This window comes from Morchella importuna (assembly GCF_003444635.1).
Source record: "Morchella importuna strain M04M26 chromosome Unknown Morimp01GS010, whole genome shotgun sequence".
In the NCBI taxonomy this organism is placed as follows: Eukaryota; Fungi; Ascomycota; class Pezizomycetes; order Pezizales; family Morchellaceae; genus Morchella; species Morchella importuna.
Genome location: NW_025763407.1, coordinates 1,215,451 through 1,236,676, shown reverse-complemented (window position 1 = coordinate 1,236,676; position 21,226 = coordinate 1,215,451). Strand labels below are relative to the sequence as shown.

The 21,226-nt window shown below is 45.6% G+C and overlaps 4 protein-coding genes across 4 annotated transcripts; 2 read left to right on the top strand and 2 right to left on the bottom strand.

The window, feature by feature from the left end:
- Positions 1-5,655: 5,655 nt before the first annotated feature.
- Positions 5,656-7,045, top strand: LAJ45_04423 (uncharacterized protein; the record flags this gene model as incomplete). Its single annotated transcript, XM_046114003.1, has 2 exons — positions 5,656-5,729; positions 5,797-7,045. 2 exons carry the CDS (start codon positions 5,656-5,658, stop codon positions 7,043-7,045), a joined length of 1,323 nt encoding a protein of 440 aa, XP_045973105.1.
- A 2,016-nt stretch (positions 7,046-9,061) lies between these two features.
- Positions 9,062-14,073, bottom strand: LAJ45_04422 (uncharacterized protein; the record flags this gene model as incomplete). Its single annotated transcript, XM_046114002.1, has 17 exons — positions 9,062-9,129; positions 9,185-9,340; positions 9,410-9,511; positions 9,605-9,749; positions 9,847-10,206; positions 10,267-11,030; positions 11,079-11,415; positions 11,469-11,672; positions 11,735-11,826; positions 11,876-12,264; positions 12,348-12,399; positions 12,457-12,522; positions 12,580-12,709; positions 12,758-13,488; positions 13,541-13,607; positions 13,775-13,808; positions 14,051-14,073. The coding sequence occupies 17 exons, from the start codon at positions 14,071-14,073 to the stop codon at positions 9,062-9,064; spliced, it is 3,720 nt and encodes a 1,239-aa protein (XP_045973104.1).
- Positions 14,074-14,439: 366 nt separating this feature from the next.
- Positions 14,440-15,939, bottom strand: LAJ45_04421 (uncharacterized protein; the record flags this gene model as incomplete). The annotated part of the gene is made up of 2 exons (XM_046114001.1): positions 14,440-14,629; positions 14,690-15,939. The coding sequence occupies 2 exons, from the start codon at positions 15,937-15,939 to the stop codon at positions 14,440-14,442; spliced, it is 1,440 nt and encodes a 479-aa protein (XP_045973103.1).
- A 2,713-nt stretch (positions 15,940-18,652) lies between these two features.
- Positions 18,653-19,849, top strand: LAJ45_04420 (uncharacterized protein; the record flags this gene model as incomplete). The annotated part of the gene is made up of 4 exons (XM_046114000.1): positions 18,653-18,673; positions 18,759-19,154; positions 19,231-19,369; positions 19,431-19,849. The coding sequence occupies 4 exons, from the start codon at positions 18,653-18,655 to the stop codon at positions 19,847-19,849; spliced, it is 975 nt and encodes a 324-aa protein (XP_045973102.1).
- Between the last annotated feature and the right edge of the window lie 1,377 nt (positions 19,850-21,226).

Here is a 21,226-nt window from a genome sequence, read left to right as displayed (position 1 = left end):
CTCGGCCATTCTTGTAGGATACGACGCCACAGAAAATAGATAACGTTAACATCCTTGTTGATGTCTGGTACTTGAGCTAGGACAGGGCTGAGGACCATGGCTAACACCTCTGCTCCGTTCCAAATAACAACCCGAACCAGACCTCGAGAGCCACGCCCGAGAAGTTTGAGGTGGGTCACATATCCATCGAGCTACAAACTCAGCCACTTGGGCTTTCAATTGTCTCGGCCAACTGAGCCCAAGAAAATGGGTAAAAAACTCTCCGACAGTAGACTTCCAGAAACAAACTCATGTGCCTGCGGACCCACTGTAAACGCCACGTTTCCAACCATGTCACTCATGTCTTGGATTGTGTTGTGATTCAGTGCATGTATTCAAAATAGAGAGGACCTTGCACCGATACCAAAGGGGAGAAATCTCTCGATATACTGGAAGTGACCCCCCCCCCCCCCAATTGACCTGCCTAGAAATAGTTTTCAGCTTCCTTCAATTGGGTCACCAGATAGAAAAACCGACATGAATGGTACCTATTCTATCTCAGTTTCTGCTCAAAGCTCACGTGTTTGTGCGCGAAATTCCCCGGGAAAAGGAGAAAGCAGTCATTTCCGGTGCGTAGCCAAAAAGAAACCCGAAGTATTGTGAAGGGTTTAAGTTATTAATTAGATTAACCTTGGTATTATTAATATTATTTATGGTCACGTAGTGAAGGTCCTTGGGGAGATCACCCCAGACTAGAGTACTTTCCTTCGACCATTAATGGGTGGGTGCGATCTTGAAAATCATTTGGCACCCGAGGAAATCATTGGGCAGAGCACAATAAACCTCGAGGCAGTCCTTATCTCTCGTTAAGAATTACCGACCAGTATAGCGGTTAGTTTTCATAGAGCACTTATTCCCGCTCAATTCGACGCGATTTTGAAAGTCCATATTTTTTTAGCTTTAAAGCAACTGGTGATTAAAGTGGATCTCGAGGGAAGAGAAGACACTGCTCAGAACATCCCTCGTTTATGTACACCTCTGCCCTTACCTCCAGAATAGGTACACCCCAATAGACCCGATGACTCTAGATGAGATGTGAGTGATAAGGTATGACTCGTTTGATTTAAATGAATTGGATTGTGCTAGATTATTTTAAGGATTTGCAAACAAGCCTATCGAACTATGATACGCAATGAGCAGTTAAGGAAGGAAGGAGGGATCGCTGATATATCACTGTTGAATGTAATAGAATTAACGGATTTTACAGTACTTGAGCTGGGCTATCCATCGTAAACTTTCCTCAAAATCTTTAGGCTAAATATTTTGCGATAGATTGTAATTACATGTACATATTACACATACATGTAGTTGCCAAAATATCGTCTGTAGATGAATAGGAGTTGCTACATGTACATGTATGTAACTAAAACAAGAAACAGTCGAGCTGTGTATGTTATTTTCGTTTCCATTAACCCTAACACTAGGGCCTGTTCATCAACAGACGGCACTCGTGAGCCTCTGTACGTTAAGTACATGTACATACTCGGGGCAGGTAAAAAGTACCGGACAATGCAAGTTTTGTCTCTGGGCTTTTTTTGCAGTAGTTCACGCCTAGCACGCGCGCCCATTGGTGAACCAAAAACCTGCATTGTCCGGTACTTTTACCTGCCCCGAGTAGGTACAGTCGCCCGCCGCTATAAAGAACGTGCATATTGAGCAACTTTCCGCTTTCCGCTCAGTATAGCAGATTATTCGGTACAGCAGACCAAACTCTTTGCCAGGGAGAAAAGAAAGCCAGCCCAAGTGGTTCGGTACAGCAAATATTCGGTATACAAGCGTTCGCTACAACGGCGGGCGACTGTACATTTACTTACTCTAGGTACTCTAGAGTACATACATGTAGTCTGAATACATCACCGCATTATTCCCACGCCTAGCCTCCTATCCCGCCCTAAAATTACTTCTTTCCCGCCCTGTGCAGAAGGAGGAACAGCATTGGTTGTGCACTAATCAAACAACAGCTAGCTGCTAGTTTATATGTGACGTCACATCCACCCATCTGTTCGGTGCGCCAATCTCCAAGACTTACCTGGTGGAGTTCCTGCCGAGCTGCACACCTTATTACATTGGTCCAGTCCAACAGCTGCCCAAGTCTTTGCAGTAAACAAAATCTGAGCGTTCTTCTCGCGGGAATCTGGGATCAGGGTACTCTACTGTTTGAGATACCACCCGACGTAGATCATCCGTGCACATTTCATGAGATCCAAGTTCCGGGGAGTTAGAGTATTTGTCAATCCCGATCTTACCAGATCAGGGGGTCCGAGTATGATATATGTCTCACTTGGGAAAGTTAACTATGGGAGTGCACTCTAACTAGCGATTTCTCGGAGAGGGCGGATGCTCCCGCCGTTCCACTCATACCCTGGGGATAGGTATGGCGCACCATAGCTTGTCTCAATCCCAGATCCTAGACCCTTGGCGCTTAAGGACTGATGAAGGAGTGTCAAAGCAACAACCAAAATAATGATAAGCCAGCCACCGATCATTATGTCCTTCCCCTTTGTATAATGGGGGATGTAACCAGAGAAGTGTAACTACGTACATATGTCTGTAAACTGTAGTTTCATGTCGTAAAAGGATCGAGAACAACACCTTTTTGGCTGGTCCAGTGTATGCAGGCAAGAAAGTCAGCAGTTTGTGTTTTGAGGATATGGCGACAAAACTAACAAAGTCACAAAAGTCCTGGATCAAGACCATCAAGGCTGTTGCTGAGAAAGTATAATCCAGTTAGTTGATATACTGGTCCATGATCCTTTCTTAGTAGTGGTTGTGCACGTATATCGATAAGATTCAAAAAAACTCAATACGCCCATCTATGCGACATCCAGATCAAAGAGTGGCCTAGATAACCGGAATTATTGGGTTACCATTAAAGCTACCCGGGGAATCATAGCTGGTAAAACAGAGGCTTGTATGAAGCCCTGTCTAGAAACTTGTAAAAACTCAGTTGCAACAACCTCGTTCATTTGGATACAATTTAATATAGGTATTGCCGGGTGACAAAAGTAACCGTGATTTTGCGTAGCAACCAGCAAAAATTGCCCAAATCGACCAACTCCCAAAATCGGTTCTCGAGATTTATACCCAATGGATAGGTTCTATCAATCTAAGGATTTCTAATTAAACAATCCTTTATTTCATATCTATTATGGTTGTGGAGTTATACTTGTTTCAAGACGCATTCCCATACAAAATCTGGTTGCAATGTAAAATCACGGTTACTTTTGTCACCCAGCTATAACTACATGTACATGTATTGAACTAAGATATGCATACATGTAGTTTATGTCTCCAGGTAGGAGATCTTAACATGGAATCCCCTGAAGATAAGATTTCGGGAACCTGCTCAATTGTGACCGGCCTGAAATAAAACCCTAGAATTGAAAGAATACGCGTGACGAACATTTTGTACTTCTAAATTCTGGAAACAGGTCCCTTGGTTGTGGCTCCCGCTGGCCTTGAGAATCAAAAGCTCTCCAGATCGAAGGCAACCAACAAAGACAAGGATCTCTCAACAAGATACGCGAGGAGGAGCAGGACTCCCGAGGCCGAGCAAAGATCCATTGTATACCAACATATAAGTACATGTAGTTATAATACCCTGACTGGGACAAATTTTCCCATGTCCAGGTGTCACGTCCAAATCTTTGGGATTAGCATTCTCGACGCCAGAAACAAAATACGGGTATGCACTGCACAACACCCGTCCGTCGGCTAGAAGTATGTAAAGGGTCTGCTGTAGTTTTGGAGATGTGAGCCCTGCCTTGTTGATGTTTCTAGGCTTCTCAGGCAAAAAAAAAAAAGAAAGAAAGAAAAAACTTAGTTGATAGAAAGCAGAAAAGACGTCAGACTCATGGTCTTTGGCCTCAAATTCATAGTGCTCTAATTTCTAATGGGGGCCTTACGTCGGCGTACAGCCAAGACACTAGATGTTTTTAAACATGTGGATCTCAGTTCATTGAGATCGATCTAGGGCCCTAGCGTGGCACGCGTATCGGTTGCCTCCTAGATCTCGCGTATCGGCACGAGCAGGGTTTGGACTCCGGAGGTGAGATCCAGCTTGACCGATCTGGGACACTCTATGTTATCATCGGGCCCACGGGGAATATTTTGTGTATCCACTTTCTCAGTGCCAAAATCTTATAAATTCAATGTTTATGTAGCCGAGATGTGAGTATCGTTAGCGGGTTCCTCAACTCCCACAAAAAACTACGCAGGACCAAGCTTGTAGGTTTCCTTCGGATAAAGCCGGGATAAATGTGACGAGTGTATAAAGGTGTGCTCGCCCCAGGGTACAACAAAGTAAAGAATTTTTTCCCGAAAAGAAAAAAAAAAAAAAAAAAAAACCACTTCAAACAGCAATATATTGATTATCGTATCTACTGTTGTAGTGTCCTCCTCAAACTTTTACTTAACCCTCAGTAACGATATCCTTTTCTCTTTCTCTATTGATTGAGGGTGGATATTGGCTATTGCTTTATCCTAGAGGCAACCTCAAGCTCTGTTACTACTGGTCTACACCCGCCCGGACCGGATAGATACACGAAGCAGACAAGCGAGAATAAGACGCTGCCAAGGATTAACAGCTTTGTGATCCGCGTTATCCAGCCCAGGCACTCGGCATCGACCAAGCAAGCGAGCCTGGCGTTCGACGAAAGCCGAAACTTGTGAGTGAGAGAAGTGTGAGTGGGTGTGTGAGCTAGGGGACTGATTCGTGACAGCAGGCAGCAGGAAGCAGTAAGAACCAGCAGCAACAATTCAAACACAGCACACCTGGCCGAATTCTCCCCAGTCCGTCCTTTTTTCCCGAACATTAGTGGGTGGTCTCAAGGCTAAGGGTCTCAAGAAAAAATAAAGAAAGGTCTCTCCAAGGACCACCAAGCCGGCAATTTCCCTTCCCCGAACAGGTTTCCGAAGAGACAGCTGTACTAGCGTCTTCTAGGATCACAGTGCGTGTTGTACTAGTTAGAACTGCTGAACAGAATCCCACGGCTCTCTCCCCACCCCTCCTCTCTTGGGATTCTTGGGATTGTCTGTGCCCTCCACCCCCCACACACACACACCACCTCCTCTCCTCACTTTCTAACTCCTCCTCCACTACCTCCTCCTCCAGGTCCCCCTACCTGTTCAACCCACTCCTCCTTTTCATCATCCTCCTCCTTCTCCGCTCTCAAAGTTTCTCTCACCCCACGATCGTTCCCTCAATCTCGATCATCATCTTCATCCAACACTTTTACCTACTCACCCTACATTTTAACTCTGCATCAATCATAATACCAATCAATCTCCTACATATTATACACATTACCAGCAGAAGCAGTTGGAACAGCCCATCATCACATTTTGTAACACGTTTACTGTCATTGCTGGTCTTTTCTTGGACACTCAGTCCTCAAATAGCTATTCTCGCTTGTCTATTCTGAGAAAACCTTATCTTGCTTCTTTGCATCCTTCTCTCCCTTCGCCTGCAAATCCTCCTTATCGATCGATCCACGATCCTCACCACTTTTTCGATCCTCTTCCCCCCATCGCTACCTAGCTTCCCCAGATTTACAACTGGAACACCAGCCATTGATTCATTTGATCTACTGGAATCCTGTGCGGTGATCAGTAATTATGCCTCCTCAACGGACAAACCCCCCAACCAAGGCCGTCAAAACCGAGCGCACACATGAAGAAAACCAAGAGAGGTAAGTCGTTTAGATTCAATAAATACCCATCTCAAGGTTCCCATTGTCTGACTAGTTGCGCGCGCAGGGCGTACATTGCGGCTTCCCGGCGAAGTGATCGCAGCTTAGAGGCTCGCATTGAGTCGGCCCGTCGAGCCTCAGAGATACACAAGAAGAGGACTGGCCGCGCGCTGCGAGTGACAGAACAAGATGTTGTCAACGAGGAAATGTACTCGGAGGAGGATGACGACTATCCAAACGTTTACAGAGGACTCACTCGGGGCCTGGCTGCAGGTAACAACGAGTGGAACCGTCGCCTCAATGCTTATCTTGTGAACCAAGTCGCCGTGCGGAGCGCTCTTCACTTCGATCCAGCATTCATGCAATATAACCGTGGTGGCGGTGCTTATCCTCCAAACACCATGTATCCACCTGGGTTCATGACTCAAAATCCCCAGATGATGCAGCATCCCCAGATGATGTCTCATCAGCAGCTGATGCAGCCAACACCATTGATGCATACTCCTCAAATGATGCATTCTCAAGGTGTTCCCTCGCCGCAGATTCAGACTACACACGCTTCCCTCCGCCAGCAACCGTACCCTTCTCCTAACGGTGGTCAAAGGCTCTATGCAAGACAAATGCAGATGCATGTTCCCCAGGGAATACAAATGCCACAGTATCAACAGGAAGGAGCAGGTATCCGACGCTCGTCTATTGCGGTCCCACCCGCTGCGTCGCCGGTTTCTACATCGTCAACCACCAGGAGAATGAGCTCCCCCCCGACGAACTCTACAAGTCAAATGAACTCAGCTCAATTAGTATCGCCACAAGCAACACCTCAGCCACCTCAGAGCCGTGTGTTGCAGCCTACATTCGAGCAGACAGCCTCCCCTGAGAGTGTGCATACGCCATATATGCCTCACAACGACTTCTTCGGATTCCCATTAACCACTGAATTGCCACCCGAGACACAGCAATTCCTGCACAGCGCGCTTGATCCCAGTGATAGTTTATACCCATCATTGATGAACGGCTATACAAACCCGACCTTTATGTTTAATCCCAGCGCAACAGGATTGAAGACACTCGCTCCAGATGCATCCTCTAACTATAGTACTTATGATTTTAATGATTTGTGTGGGATCAACCAATATTCCCTTTGCGGAAGCTCTGAGGTGGATGTACCGTATTGTTCACCAGACCCCAGCGCACCACAGATGATGCCTTCACCTCTGAAATCATCGCCAGTATCTCCTCTCGGCACTGATGATGGTCTAGGGTTGGCAGATGGGCCGTGGTATCAATACATCAACACAGAGGATGTTGCCAAATAATCCTGAAACATTGGGAAACGAATACATGGAATGACAGGGAAACGTAAATTGTACAGGCAGGGCGGGCGTTGGTCAGGTGTTTTCGTTTATTTCTTGATAATTTATCTTTATTTTCATTTTTGGCCAGTATTGGAAGATGGCGTTCGGTTTTTATGTTATTTTTTTCTTATTTTTACCCGGAATCTCACCAGTTAGGTTCTAGCTGTTCCATTGCCATGTTCTTGTTAAATTTTTACCTAGGAGTTTATTTTCTAATGTCAGTTTCGTTGGTTGCCTTACTCTATTTCAAGTTTGTGGCAATTGCCCAAGGGCGTTTACTAAACGGGAGAAAGAAAAAAAAAACCGTCCTGTCGCTTATCTGAGTGCGTAGTACCTCGATAGCTCCGCATTACATCTACTATTTCTAGAGGATGTTGGGGAGACTTCCTTAATTTCTATTATTGCTGCGGTTATTATGCCTTGTTGAGTTCTCCATTGCAAACTCAAGTGTACCTACGTATTACATATTACCCGAGTGATGGGCATCAATAAACAAACAAAAATACAAATTTTGATCAAGCCTTAGCATCTCACACGCAGAGATTTTTTGGTAAAAATGAGATGGACGAAGAAAGAAAAATAAGCCCTACCAGGAATCGCGGTGTGGTTCACAGCTAATTACATTATCAAACTTTCTACCTTAGTTGCCAAGGAAGTATTAGATTCGGATCGATCTCGAACCTGGTACCGGCAATTGGTGCTTCAGACGACTTTCAGTATCGTGAGGTACCTGATGCCAGTGTAGGGTAAGGTGTATACGTACCTACATAATTACTAAAGTATCTGGGCTCATAGCTGGCATCATCTAGTGGTTATCCGCCAACAGCAGCTCCATGCCTGAGCCCGCAACCCTTAATAATTTATATGTGTACTTGGAGGGCCGTATCACAAAATCATCAGCAGAAATGTCACAGGCCCGCTCCCAATGCCTGCTCCTATCATTTCTCGACAGCATAAAATCCTGCTTGGGGGTTTTTATTTTTTGCAAAATTTGCAAAATGCCTCTAAAAAAATAAAATAAAAAGCAAGAAAGAAAAGAAAGAACCCCTCCTCAAACACCCAACCCCCCTTTGAAAGAGGACAGAAGTGGAGGAGAGAGGGAGAGAGGGTTATTTGCGTTCCGACCAGCTCATATACCCCTACCTAAACTGGTATTCGTTTTTGAGTAGCAACAGCAAAAAAGAAAAGAAGAGAAAAAAATACTCTTTCTGTTTCTATTCTACCCAGCTACACGTTGCACGTGGACAATGACCTCGCTGCTCACAAAAAAATAAAGTAAAAAGAAGGCAGCGACGACGAGTGCAGAACAACGCCAAGTAGGATGCAACGTGCAGTCGTGCTCTTTTCTTTTCTTTTTTCTACTTGCCAGTTTCCCGTTCCTCTCGGGCTCGCTTTGCGGTTGTTACGATACCCACTTTATTCATCACAAAGGCAGGCTTTGATGGCAGCAGCGGTTGGGAGGGATTTCCCCATGTGGGAAAACCCCGGATTCTGATTCTCGGCCCCCACATGCTTCACGAACGAACGAAAAAAAACTCCGGTGTGTTGTCTTGAAATATTCCTCCGCGGCTGCCGTGGACGATCTTTTGAGAAAAAATAACGAGGAAACAATAGCCTGGGAACCACTTCCACGGCTTGTGACCTTCAAACCCGTCGCCCAGACCTGTGCAGTCAGGTGTAGGTGTTGTGACCTCAAGGTGACTAGGTATGCATGCAGTGAGAGTTGAGATGGTTTTGAACATTTGTCTGCGCACGGCCCCATTACTATTGGCCTGGCCAAGCGTAGCCAAGCAAGAATGGTCATTGTTGTACTTGACTCTCGAATCACAGGCTCACGCACTCACTACAGTGGTACGGAAGTAAGTGCCTTTCGCGGACAGGCATTAAAGAAATGTAGTATTTACAATTCGACGGGACAAAAGTTAAAAAGATATTGATAAAAGAAACCCGACTTCTCCAAGCCCAAAAAGTTCGAGATCATCCCATAATAATTTCCCGTCTGACTGCCTCCATAAGGGTTGTACACTCCTCTTCTTTCACAAAGACTGTACAAAGCTGTCAGCATTCATCTAAATGACATTCCACCCTGGAAGAACATACCGAGAAAATATGGAGTCGGTGGATTATTATTGCTGTCGTGCGTAAATACCTCTGATACATTACTAACTTCTGTAACATATCCATCGTTATACTTGCGGAAAACCTTTTTTTGATAGTCGTAAATATAAATCCAGTAGTGGCCGAAAGTGGCCGAACCTGTTTGGCGCTCATTAGCTTTCACGGTCCCTTCTATCTTTTTCTTGACGCAGAAATTTGTAGACTTACCGCGATGGATGAATACGGAGTGGATACGGTAACCATGTTTACGCATGTCCGTGAACTGCGAATTGATACGAGATTCGCGGTCTTTGATATCTTGTTCCAAGACTACAAAAATGATGGTTAGTAATTGTAATAGCAATACCCCATTCCACCCAAAGGAGAGCGGGATAGGCAAGTAAAAGAAAAATGTGACTTTACCCTCAAGTTCTCTTCTCATTGCTTTTGATCTTTCCTCAAGCTCAGCCAAAACAGTAGGATTTATCTCCATATCATCCTCTGTACTATCAATCCCAGACAGCCATTCCCTCGTAAGGTCTAAAGCTTCCGATAGCTTAACACCAGCCTTCATATACCATAATTAGCAATGCCTTTAGTAAACACAATGGCATAATTTTCTCTTTTTTTTTTTTTTTGTTTGGGGGGGGGGGGGGAATATTTACCTGTGTTTTCGTCATCGAAACTTTCCGTCTCTCTAGAATTTTCAATTCCTCCTTCCATTGCCAGGACTTCTCGCGCCTCTCTTTGAGGTCCTGGTTATCTGTATCAATATATCTGTCTAGGTAGATTGTCTCGTCAAACTTCAGATGCGAATTCGACTTATATGCCGCAGATCTCGCTCGGTCAAACTGAACTCTCTGAACTTGAATCTGAAGAATGGGTGGGAGGTGACTAATTGAAAGGTAGCGCCTAGCCTCACGACCCTCAAGATCAACTTGTTCGATATCAAAACTACTGTCGAGAGCCGAGTAAATATCTCTATCACCCTCAGCAACATTAACTAGCAAATGCGAGAATAGCTCCTACTCATAATTAGTCCATCTCACAGTTAAACAAGACACAACCCCCCTCCATATACTAACCTCTTTAATACGTGTGTCGGCAGAGTTTGGAAAGGTCAACGTTTGTTTTGTTTTTCCATAAAAGAGACGCTTAACGATGTCAATTTGTTCCCCATTCTCATCAATCTCCTCGGGCTTGATTGCCGCCTCAAGTTGGAAAAGTACATTCCCAATGCATTCTGTAACATCCTGTTGTTTCCCGAACATCATCATATCCACTTTGGAAGAGTCCTCCCGTTTTGGGCGCGGTGGAATCGGCGGTGGCGGCCTATTTGGTACCTCCGGTGGTGGGGTTAACGGTGCCTCAACTTCTTTCCCCTTTTGAAACCCACCAGATCCTTCATTGAGATCTACCCCCTGGAGAGGAGGCCTTAGAGGGCCGATAAATCCAAAGAGGCCTTCTGTTTTTGGCGAGTAGTTCTCTTTATTATCCATATGGGTTGGTTTGGTGTCCATATTGACCATAACATAATCTTCTTCATTGGGGCCAGAATATGGAGGTGGGGGGTCATCGTTAACCAAAGTGGCTTCACTGGCGTCATCATCACCAGTGGCTTCAGGAGTAGACATTGGTTTTTGATCAATTTCCATTTTATCATTTTCATCAGTAACGTTGATGAGAGGTGGCGCCGGACCCATGGCGGTCATTGACCCACGTCTCACCTCGTCCTCCGCCTCATCTTTAGAGCTCACAAGCGCTAGATAAGCCAACTCACGTTCAGGGGTGACAGATGATTGTGCAGATACGATTAAATTCTGATAGAGGGTACGAAGGCAGCGAACAACTATTAAAAGTCAGGAATTGAGACTTTTAATCATGAAGAATCACTCACATCTCTTCGCTCTCTCAACCTCCTGCGCAGTGACTTTCCTTCCACCAACTCTCTTCCGTTGAATCACTTCATCGGTGATTTCCATCTCTTGGAAATTATCGATATCTAGAATCATGTCTCGTAGAGGCCTGACGGTAAAATAGAATTGTAACAGGCTATTCAGGTAGCATGTATTTCCGATATTTTCGATACCAACCGGTGAGTCAGCGGAACCCATAATAGGTTGATCAGACTGCCCTGTTTCCAAGAAGTTCTTGATTTTGGCACTATCACGACTACTCGCAATAGCTCTGAGAGCTGCTCTTAACTCTTGCATACGCTTTGGATCATCTTGCAGCTGTGAAACCTAAGCAGATGTCTTTTAGAAAAAATCGGTTGGTTTAAGCTTACCCTGAAATTGAAGACAGATATGACCAGATCATCTGAGATTGATCTATCATCGATTCCCAACCGAGCGTACGCGGCGCCAGTTTCCATAGGAGTTTCAATCGCGCCTGTCTCGAGAAACGTGAGCAGGACATGGCTCTGCCGAGCTTCCGCGATGATCTTCAGTGCCTCCTTCCCCGTACTCTCATCCATTGCATTATCACCGACCTTTGTGGCCAATTAGAAACATTCATACAGAAACCTGAGCTATAACGAGGTAGAATGCTTACTCTAACTTTATACGCCGACAAAATGAAGTCGTCTGGCGTTGCTGACGTGACGTCAAGCCAGTCATAGGCAGTATTGATATCTCGAATTGACACTTTTTCCACGTCAGAACAGATCACCATCACTTTTCTAGAAGATATCACCTTTATCTGACGCATTCAATATCCTCTGACTCTTTAACGCATGTCCAATGATTCTTAAGTTGGCTCTTGCTTGATGCTCATGCACTGGAGCATCTCTCACACGACTTTCAAACGACCCGATAATAAATGTCTCATCGCTATTATATTTATCTGGGTTAATACCAAAATATTCGTAACTTGCTGATAACTCGGCGAGAGTATATGCTCCTTCGGAGCGTGCCTTGGCAACTTCGATATTTAGCATTTCGCTGTGACGCCCTCTAGCGACGTCCTCAAGACATTGGAAATAGTAAGGTTTATTATCAGGATCGCATGCGCTCTGTCGTTCGAACGCCCAGAAAACTAGAGGATCCGCGAAATCCCCTACTGCTCCAATGCCTGCATAATATCTGCAGATGCGGAAACGAACATTTCGGTTAGATGGGCTAGTTGTAAGCATTTTTATACTTGGATAATTTTAGAAAGCACTTACGGGTGTTCGGGGATGGTAAGGTCTATGGTCCAATTACTAGTAGCGCAAGGGTCTAAATCGCAAGAATCAGCTGTGGCATATGTCAATATAGACCTCAAAGGGCTCTTACATTTTTCGTTTCCCAAGAGCCTTTTTATTTCTTTATTTGCTCGTACAATTTTCTGTCGTACATCCGCTTCAAATTTTGTTATTAGCTCTTTGATCCTAAAAATTCTGAGATGAGGCCTGTTACATTTGCCCCAATCAGGCTTGCGCCTATCCATAAGAATCATGATCTCTTCTAACATATCCTGCATGTTTTTAAAAACACCTGACTCTGGATTATCCAACATCTCCAAACTTGGCGGTTTCCAGGTTTCACCCTGTTGCCCGTCAGCCCAACCCCACCACTTTCCACACTTCACACATACCTCCTCGCTGTTCGTAAACCCAGCCAGCTTCAGCAGCACTGCCGCGTCCCTCCCAATGTTCGTCACAAACCTCAGGTTCTGTGAGGGTATAGGCCTTTGATCTCTCTGCTTCGCATTTTTGATATACGTGAGCAGCGTCGCAAGTGCACCATATGGCTGGGCCGGCACGATCTCACTTTCTTCGGCGAACAAATATGGAAAGCTTTCTTGAGCATCCTTCATTCGTGCCCTCAAAACCTCTGGATCGACAAGTAAAGACGTCAACTCTGGACTCAAGATTGGAGCTTTCGTCGTGATTGTCACAATAGTCGGGCATGCTGGTCCCGAGCAACTGAAGACTAACTTATCCACCCATCTCCCTTGTGGGTATTGCTTAGTGGAATCTACCGGTTCCGAAAGTTCTACCTCATATCGAAAGTGGTGAAGTGGATCCCCCACTGGGCAGATGCTACAATCGTCGTACTTCTTGTTTTTCGTGAATTTCACTTCGATATTGAAATGCAGCCGGCACTCGTCACAGATGGCAGCGACGTTATATGACTTAGAAATATCTAGTACGTCCGAGAGCGGGAGGACACAGTCATCTGTGAGCTGCGAGAGCATGTGCTTATGCCCGGGGGTGCTTAAGGCTTTGCCTTCGAATTTTGGAGGCTGTCTCGCGAGGATATTTGCGCCCTTGATTTGCGGCGAGTATTGCAGTAGATCCTCCCATAGTCGGGGCCCGGTTTTACCTGGAGCTCAAACTATAAGTACGGGAGACATCAAACAGAGGTGTAGACAAACCCGGAGCGAAAGATGGGTTTGGTAGATCTTCTAGCATCTCGTCTATAGCTTGTTTAATAGGAGGAGGCTGTCCTCAAGTGTCAGAAACTTTACAGGTCAAATCAATGAGGGGTTTATAGGAGAGTGAAGGCGAAAACGATGATGAAAGCAGATGAGATTGAGTGGATCCAATGTTGGAACGTTTCTATGTACATGGCATGGTATGTATCCTTCTCTCAGGTAAGCATCACTTACATAGATGTGTAGGTAACTCCCCGCTGCTGCTGTTCTATCGGGATTCGAGTTGAACCGATAGCTGTTTGATTAGGCTGGCTTGCAGTGGATGTGGGGGCTCTGCTCTGATGTGCGGTGGGCGGTTGTAGTACAGTGGCAGGGGCGGCTGCTGCGTCTATCCGCGACACCAGGTGTTGGTCGCTAAAGGATATTCCCAGGAACCCAACTTCTAATGATGTAGGTACCACACATGTGGACCGCACGGCTTCCGAATTTACAATACGCCACTCTATCTACCCTAGTTGTGCCTGCTTGTGCATCAAGGTTATTCCTTTTTTCTTTTATCGAATTATGACCTCTTCAATCCCACATCAAATCCCTTCAGTTGCTATTATAGGTATCTAGGTATCCACACATTCGACCCTTCTCTTTAAAAGATATGAATAATCTTAAACGCCTATCGGTAGTATCGTCTCGTATCTAGTTATACAAATATCATCCCATTCCTCCGTTCCGCCCACCTCCCACCTTCCCTCCCAAAGAACTAGGAATACAGAATTAAAAATAAAAGAAAAGAAGGGCTTGGCCAAGTATTCACTCGAAGTGAAGAAACAAATAGCGAATGATGAGTAAATGACATTCGAAGAGTTGGAAAATATTAAGGCCACAATTGTAGGAGCTTCAGCTTATTGCCCAGCAGTAGCTTTCACAGCAATTTGTGAAAATCTCTCCCTCTCTTCCTTCTCCTTCTCCATTTTCTCTTTATCCTTCTTGGACATGCGAGGCTTCCGAATAGTTGCGCCGCGCGTAGAGGTAGTTCCACGGGCGGTAGTACCACGAGCGCGGCCCCTACCCCTCTTTACAGTTCCATCAGCCCTATAATAAATGTCAGTGCGGTTCTCTGTGATATTGATATTGCGTGCTGTAAGATGTTACCTTTCAATTTGAGGCTTCTCCCCTTCTGGAACCAGCGGTCCGCTATAGACGAAAAACCCGTCTTTGGATGCAGCAGCCTGTTCTTCCCACAGCATTTCCGTGTCGTCGATGAACGGGTCATTCTTATCGTAAATATCCTGGTTCTTCCTCTTCTTTCGCATCTTCTTTCCCTCTGCCGCAGAATCAACACCTCCCATAGGTTTGTCAACCTCCATATTCGATTCTGATTCTGACCCATCCATCATCATTTCGTCCCCACTATTATCCCCTCTCATCATTCTCTCCCTAGCCTTTGCAAGCCTTGGATTTAAAGCAGCCCATCCATAACGCTCTTCTGCCAACTTGGTAAAGTTGATATACTTGTTGTTCTCACCATTGAGCGGGACATGGATATGAATGTTTGGAAGTTGTGGCTCTATTTCCTTGCTTCCCGAAGCACCAGGTAGAACACCTCCAAGCAATCCGTTTCCAGATGTTGAAGCAGGCACTGCACGATGAGGCTTCGGAGACGGTGCAGCTGAAGGAGGAGCAGTCCCGGGCTTGGACTTTGGCGAGCGGTTCAAAGGTTCGCCGGCATCGGCTGATCTGGAAATATTTTCAACTTTCATTACATTCTTTTCGGGAACACCAGTAACATATGCCAATGTCGGTGAATTGGTAATTGGGTTTTCGGGAGGCGCTGTGCTCAATTGGGGAGGGGGTGGTTGGGGGTCGATTAAAGATGCTATAGAAGGAGATGCGGAAGCACGGTGAGCAGATTTTGTAGAGGCGCCAGTAGAACTACGTGGGATCGGGTCGTAAGGGGGCTGAAGACTCTGTCGATTTCTTGCAGACGAAAGAGATGGGTTGCTATTTTTTTTAGAAGAGCTGCTTGTTTCCGTGTCGGAGTCCAGATTGATGACTTCGTGGCGTGATTGTTCTGATTGGCCAGTTGAGTGACGATATGTTATAGTTTTTTTGTTACGGGGAGCAGTTGTCGATGTTGGATTTGTAGTTGCAACATCTTGAGGATATTTAGGTTGACGATGTGGGTGAGATGACGACGGGGGTATAGTTGTGGAAGAGGACGACAACAGCGAGTTGTTATTAGTACTTCGCGAAGCAGAGGCAGCAGAAGAAAGAGTTGTTGACGTTGACTTAGGATCCGCGGTCGTGACAACACCATGGGTTGATGAATTGGACTTTGACGACGACGACGACGGGTGAACACGAGGGTGCACGGAAGAGGGACTCCCAAACGACGCTGACATGAAGGGCTATTCCTTCGTCCAACGGATCCAGAAGAGTTGTTTGGGGGGGTGGGTGGGGAGGGGATTTTCGGGAGTCCGGGAGTCCGGGATATTTTCTATCTCTGTGCGTGTCTCTCTCTCTTTTTCTCTCTTAGACTTCTTTATTTTTGGTTGACGCCTTTTTTTTTTTTTTTTTTTTTACTTATTTTTCTTGATCTTGCTTCTAGAGTTATTTTGAGGACAATCCGTGGGAGATAAAAGGGTATCTGGGATTTGACTGCAACAGAGATACGATGGCGATTGAGAAAAAGGGTTGTGTTGTGATGGGAGGAGAGAGAGATGAAGAATGAGGCGAGGGGAAACGGACGAAGAAGAGGAAGCGAAAGAATAAAAGACAAAGACAGGCAAGAGAAAGGAGATGGAGCTCGTACAAGAAGGAAAAGAAAGGGTTTGGGTTGGGTGGCCGGGGAAATTCAGGAGCAGTAGAGCAGAAGCAGTAGGACCTTCAGAACATCAGAGGCAGAGAGGGAGAGTGGAAAAGAGAAAGGGAAAAAAATTAGGGAATGACAACGCCCTATTCCTAACCAACGCTCATTTGCTTTGCACTGACAAAAGGTAAATAAATTTGTGTTCATGGATGGCAACAGAAAGCAACACCAGATGTGGGTACTTGGGATGATAAGTGGCCGTGGGACGACTTCCCACGAGTATAGGCCATACTACAAAACCTTTGTAGCAATAATAACCCACAGCCTTGGGGTAAGATGCTCCTTCGCCCCTCCTCCTCCTCCTCCTCCTCCTCCTCCTCCTCATTCTCTGCAACTCCCATCCCCATCCTCATCTCCAGTCATCGATGGGAGGTCTAGTTCAAGGTGATGGCATTGCATGGCATGGCCTTCTGATCTGCCCTCACTCATTCACCTACTGCCTCTCTATCTGGAAATAAATAAATAAATACAAGGTCCTTTGGTAAACACGGCAGACTGGAAAACGCCAATATGTGTTCCCTTGCTGTGTCTGTCTGCACCGGCGAGGTGTGTACACGTCCTTTAAAACACCCCCCTCTAGAGCCTGCAGAACCCTAAAGTGTTGTCCCAGAAATCTTAAACGGAGTTGTTTAACCGGGACTGCACCTACTCAGGCCGTGTATAAATCCCTGTCCCCATGCCAAAGAAACCAGTGGCTCAAGCTCATGCTTATTCTGCGTGAGTGTGGCCGCTGTGGCGATGAAGCAATGCTCCCTGGAGTGATCTGTAGCTCAGTTGAGACCTCCTCAAGGCCTGTATCGATGATCCGATGACTATGTTATGAAAGTCAAGCTTCCACAGTGCCCAATTTGCGTGATTTCGATATCGAACTGAACACCAGTTAAGCTTTGAGATTGTCGAAGGGATTTTCTTGATGTACTTTAGACGACCTAGGTGCAAGTTGATTTGACTCCGTTGTTCGAGACAAACGAGGTTTCGTGATTCTAGGTGGTCCGTGCACCTGCCAAGTCTCCAGCTGCATTAGTGTAAGTGCGGGATGCGCTCCAACCCCACGTCACCACGCTACAACGTCGCAATCTGATCTCCCAAGCAGCCGCATCCGTTCCTGCAAACCCTCCCCATCTTCTAGAAATCTAGTAGAACGCCCCTCAAAACAGATGAGAGTATTTAGCTTGATAGACACCACGATTGATTCGGGAAAACTTTTACTAACCAGTGGGGTTTCTCCCACCTTGGCAAATCAAGCAAAGGGTTTTGAGAAATTTAACCCCGACTTCGGGTTTAAATACCAGCGGACAATATTAATGATGGTATCAATAGCGTGTAACGAGACCTTAATCTGAGTAACATACTCCGGCAACTCACGTGTTCAGATAATATGCCATTATTCCGTAGTGGTAGTAATTAGATATTGATTTTGAGTGTAGAGAGGTTTCCAATGTGATGAACATAGTAAATTGGAAGAAGGTTTGGATGTAAATAGGTGCTAAGCTAACACCGGGTTGATCGTGTGCTACTTCGGTGTCTCTTATAACTGGGAATATTATCGCTTTGCAGAAATGCGTGTGAGATCGTGGTTATAGAGTGTTAACTACTTAAAATGTCGGGTATCTATTGAGTGGTGAAAAGAACTCGAGCCAGACCGGTGAATATGTGGGATTAGAGAGAAGCAGTCTGCATATCTCATTGGCGACACCAATTATCACTCGGAGATCGAGTTCCATCATGCAAGCGAGAAACTGGCAAATATATCATAGATCGCACGCCTTGAATCATAGCCTGTGCGAAACAGAGTCCCAGTCATAGCAGGGGTACAAAGGATTTAACTTGCACTAAACACAGTCGGGGCGGAGGAATTCAGTTTGGTGGAGAATCTTCCAGGTGTGGCGGAGCATTTTGAAAAATTGCTTGGCCGAGGGCACTTGGTCTGTTTCAGGAAACGCTCGGGTGATTTTGGTTATATAATCATGGCATGAAGCTCCACCCCTCAACCCTTAGACGTTTCACCATCGCCTTCCACTGGACTTCAACCCTTTCTATACCCTCCCTCATCTTGCTCCCCGGTCAGTGTGAGGCTTCTTCTTAAACTCTACTTTACTACCACCGCTACTACTACTATTCCTCCTGCTATAGCTGCCGCCCGACGTACATTCTATCCCTTCGCCTTCCATAAGCTTCTCACCAGTCATTGTTTATCTCGTTCCTCGTCCCCTTTCTAGCATATAAACCCATCTTCACTATTTCCCATGGGTCCCAGATATGAGAGAGTAAGCGCCCCCCTGAGATCACATGTTCGTGTGTTGCAAGCATGCGCGTCCTACTGTTGCTAACAACGCACTTCAACCCCACTAGCTTGCTCACCAAGATGAGGATCTCGATGTCCACGGCAATATAACAAGCTCTCGGACAAACGCCTCATCAACTCGCACCGTAACTTCGACTCCGAACTCTGCGCCCCCCTCATTCCGGTCGCTTCCGGAAATATCGGAACCAAATACGGAGCTCTCTGATTCGTTCGATAGCCCGAGCGATGACGAAGACGATATGAGAAATGTGCGCGGGTCGCAGAATGCGAATTTCCGAGAATCGATACCTTTGGTTTCAACAAACTCGAGTACCACACATGCTAGCTCGGCAGCCGGGGGGATGCCAGGAGGAAGGATTTTTGGCGGTGGACAAACAGATGGAGTGTTCGCTAATATCAGCGCGAAACCTACAGTCGGAGAGAAAGTTGAGGAGCATCCACCAGTAAGTTCCTACTGGGCAAGGATTATGCAGATAAAGAGGTTTAGTGTCGGCTGACGGTTTTATGTTTTTTGGCCAGTCATATGAACAAGCTGCCGCCGATGCCACTCCCCCATATTGGGAAACTACTATCCTTGCTCCTGGGATGGCTAGTGATGAGGTCTTTATCGACGGATTGCCCGTAGGCTCTGTGTTTGCCTTTATTTGGAACGCTATGAGTATGCTATTCCCCCAAGTTCCCCAATACCACTTAACACAGACCCACTAACGTCGTCCAAGTTTCCATGTCGTTCCAATTCGTCGGGTTCTTACTCACATACCTGCTTCACACGACTCACGCGGCCAAGAACGGTTCACGCGCAGGTTTGGGTATTACGCTGATCCAATATGGATTCTATATGCGCTCCCGGAGTGACGATTTTGGAGGAACCTCCCCACCAGCTGAGAGCGAACCCCAATCACCAAACTCATACGATCTAAGCGCGCAAGACATGGTCGACACCGGTTCTAGCGACAGCATTGGCAAGAACGAGTATTTAAGCTATATCTTGATGATAGTAGGATGGTTTATCCTCATTAGATCGGTACGAAACTTTCTACAGGCCCGGCAAATGGAGCAAGTGGTATTGTCAAGCCCAGACCGTGGGCTTGGTACGGCTATCATTGCCGAGAACGAGGATTCTGCAAGAGCAGTATAGAAACGATACGCTCTCTTGATTTCTTCTGCTCTTATTTTGTAAATGATCATAGAGGGGATAACCAAAGATACGAACCACCGGGCTTTCTCACTCCATGCATCCAGGCTGTTCTTGGGTACAGGGTTCTTTCCTTTTTATTGCTTTTATCCTTTTTTTCCCCCCAATTTTTTTTTGGTGCAGTATGGGTTTAGGTTGGGTCTGGGTTGGTATAGTTTTTTTCTCCAGTTTCGTAACTGCCTTTTCTTCCTCTCTTCCTTCCCTTTGTTCCTTGGACTAGTCAGTGCCTCTCTTTGTCGCTACATAAGCATTCTCCCCCTCCCCCTCTTCCTCTTTTTGTCCCCTCCCCCTAACTAGGTATTTCGAGCTCTTCCTCTGTTCTGTGTTGTGTTCTTCGTAGACATTTGAGCTGTGACGGAATATATATCTGTATTATAAAAGGCCTTTTTCTCTCTTTTTCTTTCTCTCTTTCGTTTTCTTTTCCTTGCTTTCTCGGGCAAAAAGACATGTAATTGGAGAAATAACGATTGTCTTATCAGCGATTATATATATAAAAAAAAGAATTTAACACATAGGATGTAACATGTAGTTAGCAGAAACATCTAGGTTACTCTACATACATATGTGCGTGTGTATCTTACCACATCGCACCTCGCATAGAGTATATACATCATGTAAGGCCAAAAAAAAACCCCCATGCTAGACCAGAGTAGAGACCTACATGTACCCACTCCACATGTAGGTACCGCACTATCTGTTACTCTGCGATATGTATATATGCAGCAAGGGTTATCCTATACACCAAAGACTTGCATACATATCGACTACCTCTGGTTGGCCTCAGATTTTTTGAGGTATGTACTTGCTTACCAGCAAAAGAACCAGTTGCTCAGGGCAAGGATAGTTTGTATGGAGTGGCGCCGTTCTCTCATACAAATAATCCCTGTTCCCGTCACTTGCTGGTAAGCAAGTACGGTGTCGGACAGCCAAAACCAGCCGGCCAGAGCAACCACCGACTCCCCTTCACCCATCGACTTTCAACAACGCAACACTTGTCCAGAAATAATATTCTTTTGTAAAATGGGTCTAATCATGGTTGTAAACATCCCCATAAAAAGGGATTTAAAATAATTAAGAACTGGCTGCACTATGACCTCTCAAACATTTGGTGCAATCTGCCCGAAAAAAACATAGGTGTGAAATAACTTTAATAGTTTTATGCCAAGGCGTCCACATTAATTTGGGATAATTCTTACCATATTAGGATAATTAGATGATCATTATTACCCGATTAGGACTAGTTTCTGGCTTGAAAAGAACATGAGGGTTGATTTTGACTGTCCGGCGCTGTACCTTTACTCTATGTATGCACCTAATCCC